The sequence below is a fragment of the Natrix helvetica genome (genome assembly GCF_964273705.1).
Source record: "Natrix helvetica genome assembly, chromosome: 8".
Classification (NCBI taxonomy): domain Eukaryota; kingdom Metazoa; phylum Chordata; class Lepidosauria; order Squamata; family Natricidae; genus Natrix; species Natrix helvetica.
Window position 1 is genome coordinate 20,120,527 of NC_138559.1, and position 19,438 is coordinate 20,139,964.

Here is a 19,438-nt window from a genome sequence, read left to right on the forward strand (position 1 = left end):
TATCCCATTGGTGGCGGGGTGGGGGAATCCATTTCGGGTTAGGGTTAGGTCTCCATGAATTTGGAGAGCAAAGTGGACCTCGCCAATGGATTCAGAGTGCATGGGTTTGCTTAGGAAGGCGCTGACCCTTTGAATCTGCCTTCTCTATATTTCTGGTAAAATATATGGGAAAATCCCATGGGGGGGGAGGGCAAATCCATTTAGGGTGAAATTCAATTGTTTTTACTACCGGTTCTATGGGTGTGGCATGGTGGGCGTGGCAGGTGGAGGATACTGCAAAATCCCCATTCCCTCCCCACTCCTGGGGGAAGGATACTGCAAAATCCCCATTCCCTCTCCACTCCTGGGGGAAGGATATTGCAAAATCTCCATTCCCTCCTCACTCCAGGGGAAGGATGCTGAAAAATCCCCATTCCCTCCCCACTCCTGGGAGAAGGATATTGCAAAATCCCCATTCCGTCCCCATTCCAGGGGAAGGATACTGCAAAATCCCCATTCCCTCCCCACTCCTGGGGGAAGGATGCTGAAAAATCCTCATTCCCTCCTCACTCCAGGGGAAGGATACTGCAAAATCCCCATTCCCTCCCCACTCCTGGGAGAAGGATATTGCAAAATCTCCATTCCCACCCCACTCTGGGGCCAGCCAGAGGTGGTATTTTCCGGTTCTCTGAACTACTCAAAATTTCCTCTACCAGTTCTCCAGAACCTGTTGAATTTCACCCCTGGGTTAGGGTTAGATCTCCATGAATTCGGACCGCCAAATGGACTGGTAAAATACATGGGAATCCTGGGACACCAGATTTGCTCCATGAGTCACTTAACAACTTCAGTGACTCACTTAACAATTGCAAAGGTTTGTCAAACTGGTTGCAATCTGTACTATAGGTAAAGGTAAAGGTCCCCCTCACACATATGTGCTAGTCATTCCCGACTCTAGGAGGCAGTGCTCATCCCCATTTCAAAGCCAAAGAGCCCATGCTGTCCAAAGACGTTTCCGTAGTCATGTGGCTGGCATGGCTAAATGCCGAAGGCGCACGGAACGCTGTTCCCTTCCCACCAAAGGTGGTTCCTATTTTTCTACTTGCATTTTTACGTGCTTTCGAACTGCTAGGTTGGCAGAAGCTGGGACAAGTCATGGGAGCTCACTCTATTATGCAGCGCTAGGGATTCGAACCGCTGAACGGCCGAACGCCTGATCGACAAGCTCAGCGTCTTAGCCACTGAGCCACCGCATTCCTACAAAGGGTTGTAGGAAGGTGGAAATATTCCCCAACGGTCACTGGCTGAGTATGTTCACAAGGGCAAACGGGAAAATACACACAATTGTAGAAAGTGGGTGTGGAGACCAGCAGCAGCCCAAGACTGGAGGCTGAATCAGATGCCTGAACAGAGGCTTTTGTGAGGGAGGCCCCCTTCGACTCGCAGATCCTCCAGCCAAGGGAGGACCGAGAAGCCAAGAGAGAAAGACTTCAGTCATTCATGCAAAATCCCCGGGCAGCATCCTACCCAATGGCTGCCAATGGCTTCGGGCTGCTCTTGGGCACAGGACAGTAGGCAGGGGGGAAGAAAGGCAGAGAGAGAAAGAGAGAGAAAGACTGGGGTGGGGGAACGGACTATGAATGAGGCCAGGCAGCTGCACGATCCATAGTATACAAATGAGTTTTTATTGCCTACTTCTCCGTTTGACTGCCATGTGCAAGTCAAAGGATAGTTTTTTCTTGCTTCCTCTCTTTCTCTTCCCCTCTCTTCTCTTTCTCTGTCTTGCTCTTTTTCTCTCTGCCCCCGTCTCTCTTTCTCTGTTTTTCTCACATCCTTCTTCTGACCTCTCTTTCTGCATCTCCCTTTCTCCCTCCCTCTTCCTCTCTTTTCCCCTCTCTCTTTCTCCCTCCCTCTTTCCCTTCCTCTCCCTCTCTTTCTCTCTCTCTTTCTCTTCCTCTCTCTTCTCTTTCTCTGTCTTGCTCTTTTTCTCTTTGCCCCCTGTCTCTCTTTCTCCATTTTTCTCACATCTTTCTTCCTCTCTTTCTCCGTCTCCCTCTTCTTCCCTCCCTCTTCCTCTCTTCCTCTCTTTTTCCCCTCTCTCTTTCTCCCTCCCTCTTTCCCTTCCTCCCCCTCTCTCTCTGTCTTGCTCTTTTTCTCTCTGCTTCCTTTCTCTCTTTCTCTGTCTTTCTCACATCTTTCCTTCTACCTCTCCTTTCTGTCTCTCTCTCTCTCTTTCTCTCTCTCTCTCTTTCTCAATCTCCCCTTTTCCCTCCCTCCCTCTCCCTCTTTTTCCCTCTCTCTTTCTCTCTCTTTTCCCTTTCTCTTTCTCCCTCCCTCCTTCTCTTCCTCCCCTCTCTTTCTCTCTCTCTTCCTCTCTTTTCTTTCACTCTTTCTCTCCTTTCTGTCTTGCTTTTTCTCTCTCTACCCCCTTTCCCTTTCTCCATCCTTCTCATATCTCTTTCTTCCTACCTCTCCTTTCTCTCCCTCCCTCCCTCTCTTTCTCCATCTCCCCTTTCTCCCTCCCTCCCCCTATTTTCTCCCTTCTCTCTTTCTTTCTCCCTCCCTCCCTCTTTCCCTTCCTCACCCCTCTCTTTCTCTCTCTAGTTTGCATTTCAGCCTTGACTCCTCTATCTGCAACTTTCTGCAAATCTTTCCGATGCCCCTTGGTAAGGAAACGGAGAAGGCCTAAAAGATGCCCGTGTAGTTGTGCCCGTTTCCCCTGCTGATTTCCTCTCTCCAACCTCTGAGCCTCCCTCCCATCCCCAGCAGATGTGCTTTCTTTGAGAAAAGGAGTCCCATTCATCTCTTCCGAAGGAGTGCGGGGGAGGTGGCTGCCGGGGGGGGGGGGGACGGACAGGGAGGGAGGGATGTCAGAAGGGGCTGAGAAAGGAAAAAGAAGCTGCAGTTAAAAATAGGATAAAAGAATGCCAAAAAAAATGCAGAGCATTCTCTTTTTAAGCCGGCTTTGAGAATGCACTGCAGCTGGAGAAGCCCTTGGAGCTGCTGAGCCATGTTGGCCTTTGCAAACACACACACACAGAGACACACACACAAGAGGGACACATCCTGCCCTTCCTACAAGGAAAGAATCTGGAATTGGGCCCAGAAACTGCATACAAAGAGAACTTTCCTCTGGGGACGGAGAGAGAGGGAGAGAGAGAGAGAGGGAGGGAGGGAGAGCGCATGAATGGGAAATAGCCTGGGCAGAAAAGTCTCAGGAAAACAAAAGCAGAGAGGGGAGAGGGTGACACAGAAGCGGGAATAAGGGAACTTTCACCTCCAGAAGCCCTAGAACCGTGATAGCGAATGCATGCATGGGAGCGAGGTGCAGGCGGGAGACATGTGTGCGTGTGCAGGGGGTGGGAGGGGTCACACGTGCATGCACGGGCTGTAAGGGGGAGCATGTGCGGAGGTGCCCATTTTTAATCCCAGGAGGCTGCAGGGAGGCGTGCTAAACACAAAAAGGGGGCATGGGGAGGGGAGGTTACACGCCCGTGGTGGGTTCTGGATTCTGTTCCAATGGATGCGCGTGGCCTGCGCATTTGCCCGCGACGCTTCCCCAAGCCTCCGTGACACTCCAGCTACTTGGCGGAGCATCGCACAGGCACCCGTATGCGCCATGCGCGTGTGCGGAAGCACCAAAGGCTTAAAGGACAGGTAAGGAGCTCGGGCGGGCTGGTGGGCCCTCCGGAGCACCATACCAGAACGGGACCCAGGGCCCCCACAGGGGCCACGTGGAGGCTCAGGGAGGGTGAAAAATGGGCCTCTGGAGCCAGGGAGAGGCAGTTTTTGCCCTCCTGGAGGCTCGGGGAAAGCCTCTGGAGCCTGGGGAGCAGAGGTTGCTCGCGGTTTGGCCCAGATCGGGTGAACTGGTAGTGGCGGTGGCAGGAGGCTCCTCCCCCCCCCCGTGCTTCTGTACACCGTTAGTGAAAAAAATGGAAAATCACCACTGCTGGGGAGGGCGAAAAACGGGCCTACCAGAAGTTCAGCAATGGGCCTTTTTCCATTCTCCAGAGGGCCGCTGGAGCCTGGGGCGGCTGTTTTCACCCTCCCGGAGAGCCTGGGGAGGGCAAAAACGCCCCCTCCCACCATGGTGCATGATGCCCCCGTCCCACCCAGCAACCGGGCAAAGAACCCATTGCTAAAATGTTTGAAACCCACTTCTGGGTGATTTTGTGGGAGGAGCATGCACACGCGCGAGTACCTATAACATTTACGCTGTCGCTTACATGAGTGGGGTCACAAACCTGCGCATGGAGGTGCAGGCACTGGCCAGCCACTCACAGGGCCCAGTGGTGATTGGTCCACAGATTCGGGACCCCTGTCTTAAAGTACAAAGAATATATAAAAGCTTGAGGCTTTTAGAATTTGGGACTTTCACACAAAATGAGTTCAGCTAAGTAATGAAATTCTCCCTGTTGTGCATTGATTTGACGGTGGGTGGGTGGGCAGATGGATGAATGGATGGATGGATGGATGGATGGATTGGTTGGAGAGAGAGAGGTGGGGGGAAATATAAAGAAGCTACATAGTTACGGAAAGGTGTCCAAAACATCTTTTAGTTTTTTTGCAAGCAACTTCTTCAATGATTGCATTACATTGCCTTATTTTTCTCATCGGACGTACTGCATATGAAGATCTACAGGATTTGAATTTCCATAACAACACTGAGGTACGTTAAGATATTTTGTACAAATATTTCGCGAGATGAGTGCTCCACTCCCCTACTCACAATAGAATCCCATAATTTATTGCACCAGGCTTGAAATTTTGGGCTTGGACAATCTGGAACTGAGCTGCCTGCGATTCGATCTAAGCATAGTACACAAAATTGTCTGCTACAACATCCTACCTGTCAATGACTGCTTCAGCTTCAACCACAATAATACACGGGCAAACAATAGATACAAACTCAAGGTAAACCGCTCTAAACTCGATTGCAGAAAATACGACTTCAGCAACAGAGTGGTCAACGCCTGGAATATTCTCCCGACTCCACTGTTACATCCTCAAACCTCCACTGGTTCAATCTCAAACCGTCTAAGGTGGACCTCACCCCATTCCTAAGAGGTCCGTAAAGTGGGTGTGCATAAGCACACCAGCGTGTCTACTGTCCCTGTCTTATTGTCCCCATTTATCTGTAGTTCCTTCCTTTGTTCATGTTTACATATCATGCTCATACCTGCTATCTTGTACATGTTTGACAAACAAACAAACAAACAAAATAAATAAATGCACAAGATTTACACAAGATTTACTTATTAGGAGGCCATGCATATGCTAAGTTTATCCATTGCTTCTTCAACCTCAGCTGGTGCTCCTTGGCTGTTCCTGAGCAAATCAGAACTGGGGCAATAAACACGTCCCCCCTCATCCTTTAGCCAACCTGGGGTCCCAAAGGATTTAGAAATAAGCATCTTTGTGCATGTTTTTTAAAGCAAGGACCATCTCTTCCTTCATTCCATAGCTGACCGCAAGAAGAAGAAGAAATAATTATCATACCTCTTTAGAAAGTATCTTTGAAACTCCAGGACAGAGATAAGATTCCGAGGCAAATTCTTTGCATCTAAACAATCTTTCTTTCAAAAAGATCCAAAGCCTGGGTTTTATGGCTCAGTGAAGTTCTAAGTCACGCTTTCTTCCTAACAAAGCACTCCATAATCTTATCTGCATGTAATGTAATCTGGTTGTGGGTATCAAAGGCCCAGCATGGCTCCGCCGAAACAAGCAGTTTCCCCATTTTTTTCCCTTCCCTCGAGAATATTTCATGTTTTTTTTTCTCTAGAGAAGACCCTCGGATCAACCTGGGTCCTTGATGAGTCTGTGGACCCTTCCCTGAAATTTTCTCAAAACGCTATGAAAGGAGGAGCCTTCTTCCCATTGGTTTCAATTTCGTCACCTCGCTCACAACCAGGATGGGTGGCATGGAAGACTAAGAGTAAGTCAACAAAAATTTAAAAATAAAACCATGGTGGTCTTCCAGCTGAGCAGAAGCAGAGCAGGTGCAATTTAATAAATAAAATAAAATAGAATTAAAATAATAAAACAAAATAATCCCCACGATAAGGCAGTAATCCATGAAGGGGAGAGCTGCCATGCTCAGTATGTTTCTGTGTTTCATTCATGCATTTGATTGTTAGGCGTGTAGATTTTTACCTATTAATAGCTTTGAACAATAAACAAACAAATGAACACCCTATAAACCGATTAAACCAAATAGGAGCAAGGCACTTTTAAGTAGCTGCTTCAGTGAGCCTTTGTACGTCTCTTGAGACGTACAACCCAAGAAATTGCTCTTTAATATTCTTGTCACCTCCATCTCACTGAAAGATTGGGAGACAGTGGCTTGCTTCACATTTCCTGGTAAAGGAAAGAAGTGGCAGAAGCTTCCTGATTTCTAACTCATTGCATTATATATCAGGGAGGGGCATACAAGACACATTTCCCAGCCAGCAAAGGCAAAGACAGAGGGACAGGATTATCTTCTACCTGTGCTGTGATAGTCTAAACCAGTGGGTACTTCCTGGATTGCCGTCTCATCCCAAAGGGAATAGAGCGCCTTCTGCTGGTAGCAATTGGACTGGAACCCGCAGCTTATCCAGGGGTCTTCGTAGGAACCGACATCCCCAGGTCTCTGTGCAAAAGCAAAACACGGAGTTAAGAAGTCCGCTTTGGGAGAGGAAGGGTTGTTTAAGTTGCTTAATTTACATACGGGACGGCTGCAGTTATGACTTCTGTTAACACGGGAAAACAACCGATACAAACTCAAGGTAAATCTCGATTGCAGAAAATACGACTTCAGCAACAGAGTGGTCAATGCCTGGAATGCTCTACCCGACTCCATTGTTACGTCCTCAAACCCCCACAGCTTCAACCTTAAACTGTCTACTCTGGACCTCACCCCATTCCTAAGAGGTCCGTAAAGGGGGCGTGCATAAGTGCACCAGGGTGCCTACCGTCCCTGTCCTACTGTCCCCATCTGTTTGTATTCATTACTTTTGTTTATATCCATATTTATATTTATACCTGCCACCTTGTACATGCTTGACAAACTAATAAATACAAATACAATTTGTAAAACATGTATGACATGTTTAATGTCATGTTTAACATGACTAATTATGGGATGTGTTTTATGAATACATCAAAAATCAACGCTATCGTGATGGGTGAAGGAAGGAAGACCACACCCTTTTCAACTTCTGTCCAGATTAATTGCATCACCTGTTGATTGACACAATATTTTGGCCACAAAAAGCTGAATGAGCCCTAAAATGAGCTGTGGTAGCGCAGGGGTTAGAGAGCAGTACTGCCGGCTACTTCTGCTGACTGCCGGCTGCCTGCAATTTGGCAGTTCGAATCTCACTGGCTCAAGGTTGACTCAGCCTTCCATCCTTCCGAGGTGGGTAAAATGAGGGCCCAGATTGTTAGGGCAATATGCTGACTCTGTAAACCACATAGAGAGAGCTGTAAAGCGGTATATAATCCTAACTAGTATCGTTAAGTGCTAAAATACACCATCTGCACATAACATTTGAGTCTGGCTATATACTAAATTAAAAACACAAGCATCTACAGTATATCTATTTTATTGAAATTCCTCATTGCAAAGAGTTTTGCCTTTCTTACCTTAGGGACCATGGGCTGATTATTTTAAAATTAAGCTGATACAGTCCCAGTGTTGAATTCCTACAGGAATCCTGAAGTTCGGGAATAATAAATGAACTTTAAGGCACAAAAAATAGTGGTTGGAAGTGAACTGAGGACTGAATATCAGCTACTTTCATCCTATAATAGTTTTGGTCAATCATGTGTGAGACCAACCAACCGGAATTGACAAAGCAGATAAACTGGAAGGGCTTTGATGTAACATTTCCTATTCCCACACGTAGAACAATCTCAGTGTGATTGAGGAGTGAGTGGTACAATGGCTACAGTCACCCAATTCAGGTCTCCAGAGACCTGGTCACTTTAAAATACATCTACTGAACAAAGACATTGCATCCAAGCTTACGACATGCAAACACGAATGAGTAATTGTGACTGGGCACTTGGTCACAATATGGCACAGAACAATGTCTCCTCAAAGTGTCGGCATCCTTGGAACAACTCTGAGTAAAAATTAGAAGGTCTAATAATGTAGAATGTTAAAATTAGAAGGTCTGATGAACTGTGATGTGCCACAAATGCATATAATACAATCTTTTCCCCGTTATATCAGCCTATCCACCCAGTCAGACGGGGAAGGAAATAACAGAATGTCAAGAATTGGAAGGGACCTTGGAGGTCTTCTAGTCCAACCCCCTACTCAATCAGGAAACACTATACCACTTCAGACAAATGCTTGTCCAATCTCTTCTTAAAATGTCCCGTGTTGGAGCACCCACAGCTTCTGGAGGCAAGTTGTTCCACTGATTAATCCTCTACTTATTAGTTTAAACGTCCATTCTTTCCATGAGCCAATTACTCTCATTCCTTACAGTTTTGCATTTCTCCCCAAAATGCACAATATTTTCTCCATACAGGTAGTTCCTGAGTCGCTCATTCAGTAACCATTCAAAGTTACAACGGCACTGAAAACAGGTGACCTAAGCCCAATAGTGGGATTCAGCTGGTTCGCACCACTTCGGGAGAATCGGCTGTTAACTTTCTGAGCAGTTTGGTGAACTGGTTGTTGGAAGAAATGATTAGAGCAGAGAACCGGTTGTTGAATTATTGGAATCCCACTACTGCTTCTGACCATTTTTCACATTGACAATCATGGCAGCCGCCCTGTGGTCACATGATCAAAATTCAGATGCTTGACAAATGGCTCATATTTATGACCTTTGCAGTGTCCTGGGGTCGTGTGATCATCCTTTGCCACCTTCTGGTGAGCAAAGTCAAAGGGGAAACCAGACCAATTTAACAACCCTGTTACAAACTTAAGAAGTGCATATTGATTCGACGGTGGCAAGAAAGGGCATAAAATGGGAGAAAACTTAACCAATGTTTCACTTAGCAAGAGAAATGTTGGATTCAATTGTGGTTATCTTATGATTTATGATGAATATATTTTATGAGTATAATCATGATTATTGCTTGTATAAGAGCTTAGCACCGGAGACAAATTCCTTCTGTGTCTAATCACACTTGGCCAATAAAGTATTCTATTCTAATTCTAATTCTAATTCTAATTCAATCTAGTCTAGTCTAGTCTAGTCTAGTCTAGTCTAGTCTACTCTACTCTACTCTACTCTACTCTACTCCTATTCTTTCTATTCTATTCTATTCCTATTCTTCCTATTCCTCTTCTCTATTCTATTCTCTGTTCTATTCTCTATTCTCTACCTTACTCTTTCCTTTTGTTTCCTATTCCTATTCTTTTGTCAAGGACATCTCTATTTCTCTTTTTCATTTTAAAATGAAGGTAGGCAGACAGACTGACTTTTCACAATGGGTGTCTGAAAATCAAGCAATTTCTCTCCGTGATGGGCCAAGAAAGACACTGCAAGGGAATGCAAGGTTCAGAAAGCCGAAAGTTATTACTTCAACTCTGGATAATGATTACAAAACTTTGTCCATGCAGGGTTATCTTCCTTTGATTTCAGAAGTTATTAAGATCAAACCTAGCAGGCACAAGGTATGAACTTCTCTCTTCTCTGGATCAATTACCACATTCCCAGGGTAAAGGAATGCTGAGCATCTATAGCTCTCCACGTCTTCAGAACTTCTAAGGAAAAAAATTGCCAGGCCTTTTATTAACGCTTAGATACAATTAACCCCTACTGAAATGAAAACTCCTTCTGTCCAACCATTATACCCAGTTAGCCCGATGCAAGGACAACCTATACATGTCAACCTGTACGTACATTATTATGATCCAATCCATACAATTTCACAGAGGGACAATGCAAGAAGAATGTCACTGCTTGTATCTTTGGAAAGTGGAAGGATCAGTAGGCTTCAGAAGCCACCAATGAGTTCCCATCCCACTCCACCCCTGCCACCCCACCATGACCCCACCCAGGAGTCTCTACGCGGCCTGTTTTGGATGCGAAGTAAGGGCAGGCCTGAGTGGAAGATTGAGGATGGGGAAAATAGACTTCTCAGAAGGACTCTGGAACTCGGAGGAGACAGTTTTTGCCCTCCCAGAGGCTTGAGGAAAGCCTCTGGAGCCTGGTGAAGGTGAAACGCACCCCCCACACACACACCATGATGCAGGAGATTGACTAGGCTACGCCCACCATGGCCACGCCCCCCCCAGCAACTGAGCAGAGAACCAGCTGCTGAAATTTTTGAAGCCCACCCCTGAGTGGAACCATCAGGAAAGGACTTTGAAGCAGACTTTGCAAAAGCCCCGACAATCAGCTGGGGCGGTGGATTGTGGACATGTGAGCAGCACGAGGCAGGCAGGCGTGCGAATGGAACACGTGCGTGTGCGATCAGCACGCCGGTAGCGAAGGTAAGTGTGACCCACCACTGGACTCCACCCATCTCCTGTTTAAAACACCAGCAGTTCCCACACTCATTTGCACTATTCAGGTGAACAGCTGGAGCAGCTGAACCTCCAAGGGGCCTCAAGGACTCTCAGAGGGAGTGCTAACCACCAGAGGACTGCAAGGCCCCCGCCTCCTTCCATTCCCTACCATTCTGTCGGAACGGGAGAAGCTTCTTGGATGAGAAGTGAAACATCTTCAGGGAAACACAAAGTCCAGTTGCCTTTTGTAAAAGCACCTTTGGGGACTCCGATCTCAACGGCTGCTGCCTTCTCTGACAGCAGACAGCTTTTCTAAGAAATAATCCCCAAACTCAATGAATTCAGAGGAAATGCAATCCCAGCTGGGATTTGTGTGTGTGTGTGTGACAAAGGTTCATTGCTTAGACAGAAGGGAACTTATCTCATTGGCAGCATATCTGCTGAGCCTGCTAATACTTCGGGATAACAGGAAGAGGAACTTCCTTCCCGTCCCCTCCGCTTTCTGATGGCCTGGCCTCATTTACGTATTTGCTCCTCCCATTCGCAACCGTTTCCTTCTTGATACTGCTCCACAGGTGGTCAACTAATCTGTGCCCCTTCCTATTCTCAAACGTGTTTGAGTCAGCTCCTCATGGCTGCATTGTTATATATAATTTTACTAAATGCATCAAAATATAAAATAGAAAGGAAAATAAAGATACTGGGAAAGTGGGAAAGGGAAAACGGAGTAGAGAGCATGCCCCAAAGCAAGAAGATATTAGACGAAAATACATACATGGCTGAGAAAAAATGATAAAACAATACACGGATTTGAAACCAGAGATATTTTTGTTGGGCATCCTACCTGAAACATACAGTATGATAAAAAGACCACATATTTGATCCTGCCTATTTTAACTGCAACTAGAATTGTATTTGTGCAACAATGGAAAGATGATAAAATCCTGTCTGAGGGGAATGTGGTCAAGAAAATACTAGACTGTGCAGGAATGGATAGGTGAACACTTGCTATTCAGGATAAAGAAGAAACTGAATACTTTTTGATATGGGACATATTTTATCCATGGCTAAATGATAGAAGTTAGAAATTTTCTGACAGTTAGAACAATTAATCAGTGGAACAACTTGCCTCCAGAAGTTGTGAATGCCCCAACACTGGAAGTCTTTAAGAAGACGTTGGATAGCCATTTGTCTGAAACAGTATAGGGTTTCCTGCCTGGCAGGGGGTTGGACTAAAAGACCTCCAAGATCCCTTCCAACTCTGCTATTGTATTGTATTGTAAGTTAGAAAGGAGGAGATACAATTGGAGGAGATGGTAAAGAGGACAGGTGTTAAAGAACATAATGTCAAATGTTAAACATTAATGTTATTATATCATGTTATTATATTATTGAGGATGAGGAATTATAACAACAAAAATGTATAATGTGATTATTTAAGCACAATTGTACTCAGAATACACACTGTTCAATGAAAATTGGATGCTATATAAATAAAACAAATAAAACATGAAAAAGAGAAAGAAAAAGGAGAAGTATAGGGGGAAGGGGAAAAGGAGGGAAACTTTAGCTTCCAGCTTTTTTCAATGCAATAGAATAAAGACGATAACACTGCATCCTCAACTTTCTGCTTTAAAAATGGTAAATGTTTCCCTGTCAATCATGTCCAACTCTAGGGGGCACTGTTCATCTCCATTTCTTGGCCAAGGGAACCAGCATTGCCAAAGACACTTCTGTGGTCATGTGGCCAGCATGGCTGTACACCAAAACCACACGGAATGCTGTTACCTTCCCACAAAAATGGTACCTATTCATCTATTTGCATTTGTTTGCTTTTGAACTGCTAGGTAGACAGGTGGTGGAGCAAGTAAGGGAAGCTCCCCAGTGGTGGGATTCTACTACCAGTTCTGTGGGGGTGGATTGGAGGGCGTGGTTGGTGAGCGTGGCAGGGGGAGAATACTGTAAAATCTCCATTCCCACCCCACTCCAGGGGAATGTTACTGCAAAATCTCCATTTCCTCTAGCTGGGATTTGGGAGGCAGAGAATAGATGGAGGCGGGGCCAGTCAGAGGTGATATTTACCAGTTCTCCGAACTACTCAAAATTTCCGCTACTGGCTCTCCAGAACTGGTCAGAAACTGCTGAATCCCACCTCTGGAGCTCACCCCGATGTGCAGAGTTCGGGTCTCAAACCCGGGCTGACAAACTCAACCTCTTTAAAGACTGAGCATCCCCTCCTTATCTTGCATACTTAGCGTATATTAGCTATTTCTGTAACAACAAACTGATCCAATCAGCAAATCCACAAATCAGAATTTTAATGTTTTCCCCTGTCTCAAGCACAAAGCACCTATGCGCCATTTCCAAGTAGAGAGGAAATGGGATGTATTCTTTTCTTTGATTAAAGCAATTGATTTTTGCCATCTCTGCTAGTTCCAGGAGTTTTTCCAGACATTCTTCTATTGTGGGAATTCGTGTATCTTTCCCACATTTGGGGGCATAAAGCATTCTTGCTTCAGTAACCTGAATGGCTGTTTTCCATGCTAGTTCTCTTGTAAGTGTTTACTTTATAGGCTTGCCTGCTTCCCTTTACCTTCCATAAACTTTTCCTTGAATTCTGTTTCAATGAATTTTCAGGAAAATCCCTTGGCTGCCATCACATCAGTTTTTAGCTCATGCTTATCGCACAGTTTTATTCGATAAAAGAAATTATCTGTACCTCCGTCAGGGGTGGGCTGCTGGGGGTTCACACGGGTTTGCGTGGTCCTGTAGCTTGAATACTGCCAAGTTCGGCGAACCCCCAAATGCCACCCCTGGCTGGCCACGCCCACCCCACTCTAGGAGTCTCCACACAGCCCATTTATCATGCCAGGTAAGTTCAAGCCCACCCCGTATGGAGGGGAGGGGGGAAAACTAGCCTACCGGAGGTTCCGGAAGTCTGGAAATGACCTCCAAATCCCGGGGGAAGCAGTTTTCACCCTCCCGGAGGCTCAAAGAAAGCCTACAGATCCTGGAGAGAGCAAACCTCCCTGTCATGTTGCAGGAGGCCAACTAGGCCACACCCACCATGGCCACGCCCACCCAGCAACAGAGCAGCAAACCCGTTGCTGCCATTTTTGAAGCCCACCCCTGACCTTAGTCTTTGCTACTCTCTGAACTTGGTTGAAGAGATTTCATTATCCAAGTAGGTGACATCGTGCAAAGTTTGAAAACGAGCATCCAAGCTCAGAGAGCACCAAGGTCTTCGCAGATATTTTATTTTGGCTTTACTATGTTTCTGAGTTTCTTCAATCCTTAAGACTCTCTCCCTGGATGACTGGGCTTAGATGAGGCCAGTCTGTGTAGGCTGCAAAAGTCCCAGCAAAAATGAATTTCAGACTAGCCTGCCGGAGCTGACTTAACTTACAACAGGCGTACATGGCTTCCTTTATGTCTCCACGATTAAGCCAAACAATGTCCTTACCATCATCAGAGGACGAGGCAGGGGGTAATGAGACTGATTCCCAATAGCTGTATCCACGTAGTAACTCATTGTTTCCAGGACACCTGCAGAAATGGAGAAAGGGGCTTGTTAAATAATTGCCTAGAGGATCAACATGAAGTCCTAGAAGCAAAAAACGTCCATCTGGATTGATGGATTTCCCATTGTCAGACCTTTGAGGCGTGCCAGGGTCTACCCAACTCGGAATTGGACAATAGAGCTAAAATGGAAGCAACCTAGAACCAAGAATAAATTTCCTGACAGTTAATCAGTGGAACAACTTGCCTCCAGAAGTTGTGAATGTTCCAGCACTGGAAATTTTTAAGAAGAGATTGGACAACCATTGGTTTGAAATGCTATAGTGTTACCTGCCTAAGCAGGGGGTTGGACCAAAAGGCCTCTTATTCTTACTATTCTATTCTCTATATTCTCATCTATATTCTATTCTATTCTATATTCCCTTCTGTTCTATATTCTATTCCATTCTCTTCTATATTCTATTCTATATTCTATTCTATTCTATATTCTATTCTATTCTATTCTATTCTATATTCTATTCTATTCTATATTCTATTCTCTTCTATATTCTATTCTCTTCTATATTCTATTCTCTTCTATATTCTATTCTCTTCTATTCTATATTCTATATTCTATTCTATATTCTATTCTATTCTATATTCTATTCTGTTCTATATTCTATTCTATTCTATATTCTATTCTATTCTATTCTCTCACTGCACTCTGCAGCCAATTTGAATTCTCTGTCCCTGTAAATACCAGGGTCCTGGAAATGGGAAATTTTTATCAGGAAAAAACCCCCTGTTTTAATACAACTAATAAATGGTGTATATTCTTAATTATAGAACATGTCAAGTATTTTTGTTGCTGAGTTAATTCTGCAATTCAATTTCTCATGCTATTTAAACTTGAAGTGAGTTTGGTATAGCAGTTAAGGCATCAGGCTAGAAACTAGGAGACTGAGTTTTAATCCCACCCTCGGCATGACAGCTGGTTGACTTTGAACCTGTCACTTCGTCTCAGCCGGAAAAAGGAAAACCACTTCTGAAAAACCTTGCCAAGAAAACGGTAGGGACTTGTCCAGGCAGTTTCCAAGAATTGAACACAATTAATCAGAAGAATAAAACATCCAATAACATCCAGTGCTTTCATCTTCAATGCAAATGGAATATTAATTTTGTTTGCATTACACTTCTAATGTATTTGTGTTACAACCCCTGGTATGCCCAAATATATTTATCAGCACAAAGACAACACAAATATAAAAAGGCAACATTAAAAAAATAAAAATATGGTTTTCTGCCTGGATGGTCTCCTGGAGTGAGCCGAAAGACAGAAAAGGGAAGCAATATGCTCCCTCCCATATTTGGGCATACCAGGGGTTGTAACACACAAACACATACATACATACATACATACATACATACATACATACATACATACATACATACATTTTCCCCTAATTTCCCAGACATTTAGGAACTTGGAGAAGAGGACATTCATTGTTTAGATCTTCCCCCTGTTTTAATCTTTTTTGATGTTGTTGCTTTTCTATTGATTAGGTGTGGCTGATGGTTTTATATGTTCCGTTCCTTTAATTGCTTGGATTATATTCTTTTCATATAGTCCTTTCACTGATTACACTATCTAGACAACTTTGGTTATTAGCCGTTCTTTGAACAGACTGGACAAATAAAGTTATATTGTTATATCTGTCCCTCTTCCATCTATTTCTCACCTAAAACAGGACTAGATTACTTCATAGTATTTCAGACAATCAATTGGTAAGCCATTCATTGACTCTACTGTTTCTCAAGCTCCATAATGTTATTAAATTGTCTATTGCTTCCAACAGTAAAATAGGCTGTATATAAATTTAACTGATTAATTATGGAAAAAAGTTTTTTTTCTAATCTTCTGTTACAGAAATGAATTGAAAATAAATATCTGATTGATCTCACAAAGGTGAGCATTGTTTTCATTAATCATATAACCAGGGCTCTCAAGGTGATCATGAAGGCAGGATTCCAACTAACAGATTTAACAGATTTAGCAACAGATTAACCGAGTTGGAAGGGATCTTGTAGTTCATCTAGTCCAACCCCCCACTCAAGCAGGAGACCCTACACCATTTCTGATAAATGGCAGTCCAATCTCTTCTTGAAAGCCTCCAGGGATGAAGATCTCACAACTTCCAAAGGCAACTTCTGTTACATTGGTTGGTTGTTCTCACTGTCAGAAAGTTCCTCCTTATTTCTAGGTTGAATCTCTCCTGGTTCAGTTTCCATCCATTAGTCCTTTTCTGGGCTTCAGGTACTTTGGAGAATAGCTTGACCCCCTCCTCTCTGTGGCAGCCCCTCAACTATTGGAACACTGCTATCATGTCTCCCCTGGTCCTTCTCTTCACTAGACTAGCCATGCCCAGTTCCTGCAACCATTCATTGTACGTTTTAGCCTCCAGTCCCCTAATCATCCTGGTTGCTCTTCTCTGCACTTTTTCTGGAGTCTCAACATCTTCTTTACAGTGTGGTGACCAAAACTGGATGTAGAACTCTGGGTGTGGTTTTACTAGGGCTTTACAAAGTGGTATTAGTATCTCACTTGATCTTGATTGTATCCCTCCATTAATGCAACTATTCATAAGACTGCTGACAAAATCATAGCACATGTTTACACTTAAAGTAAACTGTTTGCAAAGATTGATCCTTGTAGCTATGTGGTCCTCTGATAATTTCAACATGGCTAAGTCACACTACAAATAGAGGGTTTGAATAGCATTGCAGATGGTTCTACAAGCTTAAACTGAGCTTGAAACTGGTGGTCATAACTAACCTACTGGGCATTATTTATGAATATATTAATATATTGTCATCATTTCAAGCTATTTACCATATCTAAGATGCTTTACTTGGGAGAAAACAGGAGCGGGTTAGGGTGGGGCCTTTGTCTTGAAAAACTGAAACCATGAAAAGAAGGAAGAAGTTCAAGGGTGAAGCCAAGGGTAATTTATTATCATTATGACAAATGTTTACAGAAATTCTTTCAGCTGCTTGGGATATGAAGCAGCTGGCAGGAGAGCAAGTGCCAGCATCCCTTAAAAGAAATTGGAAGCAATATTCCTCCTACCAGGAAAAGGGTGGGGGAGAAGTGGTCATCTAAATTAAGGACCTGAGACTCCTCCTATATGGATTAAATGGTTGAAGTTCCTGTGACTGAGAATGCAACCACAAAAACGTGGCAACAATAGGCCACGGAAAAGGGAAATCACAAATTGAAAGGCTCGGATATTTTAACTGAAGCATTTTGTCTCTTGGCCCATCCACTATCTTTAATTCATACAGGTATATATCTCTTGTACACCGCATGGCTTCAAGCTCACTAGCAGGCATAGAGATAGTCCTTGACTGACAACTACGGTATTCTTTTAGCCCTGCAATACTGCCTTCTAGCCACTGTGCCACCACGGCTCTCAATAAGGATGTCATGAACATCAATGAGGTTTAGAAACTTGTCAAAATCCCAAACTGGAGGGAGAATATCTGAAGTCCCTGCAAAATGGATTCAATTGCGAATAATACACTCATAAACTAAATTATGAGCAACAGGTCTGCTGTGTTGATATACTTTCTGAAATAATGGATGGTTTTGTTTGGGAAATCCAGTCTGCACCCCCCAAAAAAGGTTCCCTGTTTGACTCACAACAAGAGTCTACTTCACACCTGGCATGCAAGACAGTGGTGGGTTGCCGATTTTTTTTACTACCAGTTCAGGTGCGCTCCTGTGCGTGACACTCCTGCGCATCTGGGCGGAGCCTCCCACCGCCGCTACTACCAGTTCGCCTGATGTGGGCCGAACCAGGAGCAACACATCTCTGGTGCAAGAGCCATACACCCTTTACAGATTGAGCTTCACACCACACCACAGAAGTGTCAGATTCGGAAGATCTGGTGAGGCTGAGGGCTGCTCATTCTGAAACCTTGGTTGATCGTCAGTCAGACAGGAGACAGGAGTAGCCAAACGGGGTGCACTACCACTATTTCTCATTGGTAGACATGGTGAATCATAATGAGATAGCTAAATGCAATTTGTGGCCAGTTGGCACATGCCTTCTTCTGCATATTCCCTCTCCAAAATTGTTATTTGCATGGTTCTTTAACACTTTCCATTGAAACTGAATTCTAGATTCTGCAGGGTTTTGTTGTTGTTGTTTTCTAAGAATCGCAGCATTATCTGCAATTATGATGTCATATTGATTTAGGGCAGGGCTCAAAACCTTAGCAAGTTTAAGACTTAGGGACTTCAACTCCCAGAATTCCCTAGCCAGCTGGGTGCAGAATTCTGTGAATTGAAGTCCACAAGGCTTAAGCATCACAAGGTTGGACACCCCCCATTTAGGGTATTCGATTAAAAACAGAGCAATCAAGGTTTAAGCCCACCATGAGTCATAGACGTTAACTCTCTATGTTGTGCCTACCTACAGAGATATGCAGGAACCTTCACCCAGGCAAAAGGGCTGAAACATTTTAAAGTCCCAAACAATGTCCTTCACATTCAGAAGTAGCTCCCTGATTCCTGGAGTATCAGAGTTTGGAGCGTAAGAAGTTAGCACCCACCCCACTCCTAGAAAAATGAAATATCCTGGGAAATATTGAAAAGGCAGAATATTATATTTTCCTGGATGAGAAATGGAGAAACGTGCTTTTAGGGAGGAAGCAGACTCACTCTTTACAGTCCCCACCTTTGTCAATGGGCCATTAAAAGACCTGGGCCAGTCTATTCTACATAGCAAAGATCCCCCCCCGCTTCAGCTCCAGGGTGATGGGATTAAGGCATGATAGTATTAGCCCTTTACCCATCACACCACGGGGCACCGGAGAAGAAATAATGCTCAACCAAGCTTGGGACTCAAAAGACACACAACCTACTAAGATAGCTAAGACACCCCGCCCCTGGGAGTCTGACAACCAATCAGAATACATTTCTTACACAGGACAGGAAACAGAGAGGTGGGGCCAAACAGAATGTATAAAAAACTCAGGAACTCTCAGCAAGCCCTTTTCCCCCTCTTTTCTCTTCTTCACACAACATCTGGAAGCATGTGATCAGCTTTTTCCCCAGGACCTCAAACCATGTGGTCTTGTCCACCATTAAAACCATCTTTCCAAGCAGCCTCCATGTTTCCAGTGTCTTTTCCCCCCACTTGCAACTGAACCCAGAAGGACATTTCTTCCAACAGGAGAAACTATGGCACTATCAGGGTTGAAACATACTGCTATTGTAGCCAAACTCAATAAAAACTTGCTTTAGACTTCCTGGTTTGGTCTTCCTAACCAAACTGAAGCTATTTTGTAAGTTAAGCTTAGACACAGGAATGAGATATATGCCACATTGGCTCCCGGATAAATTTTTGGGATAAAATCTAGCAAGGAATAAATGAATGGGCAATTAAAAATGTTTCACCGAGCAAATACCTGTGGCTTTGCAAAAGTAACCATAGCTGA

The 19,438-nt window shown here is 44.3% G+C and overlaps 1 protein-coding gene and 1 long non-coding RNA gene across 3 annotated transcripts in view; both read right to left on the reverse strand.

Moving 5' to 3' along the window:
* The window catches only part of LOC309396289, a 394,508-nt gene that overhangs the window by 111,074 nt on the left and 263,996 nt on the right, over positions 1 to 19,438 (reverse strand). The gene's annotated exons all lie outside the window — the stretch shown is intronic.
* Positions 1 to 19,438, reverse strand: part of ETS1 (ETS proto-oncogene 1, transcription factor) — a 142,666-nt gene that overhangs the window by 103,249 nt on the left and 19,979 nt on the right. For both annotated transcript variants that reach the window (XM_081961296.1, XM_081961297.1), the window contains exons 2-3: positions 13,902 to 13,984; positions 6,469 to 6,613 (exon numbers count right to left, since the gene is read on the reverse strand). In XM_081961296.1, coding sequence (XP_081817422.1) covers positions 6,469 to 6,613; positions 13,902 to 13,984 — 228 coding nt within the window. The remainder of the gene's footprint in view (positions 1 to 6,468; positions 6,614 to 13,901; positions 13,985 to 19,438) is intronic.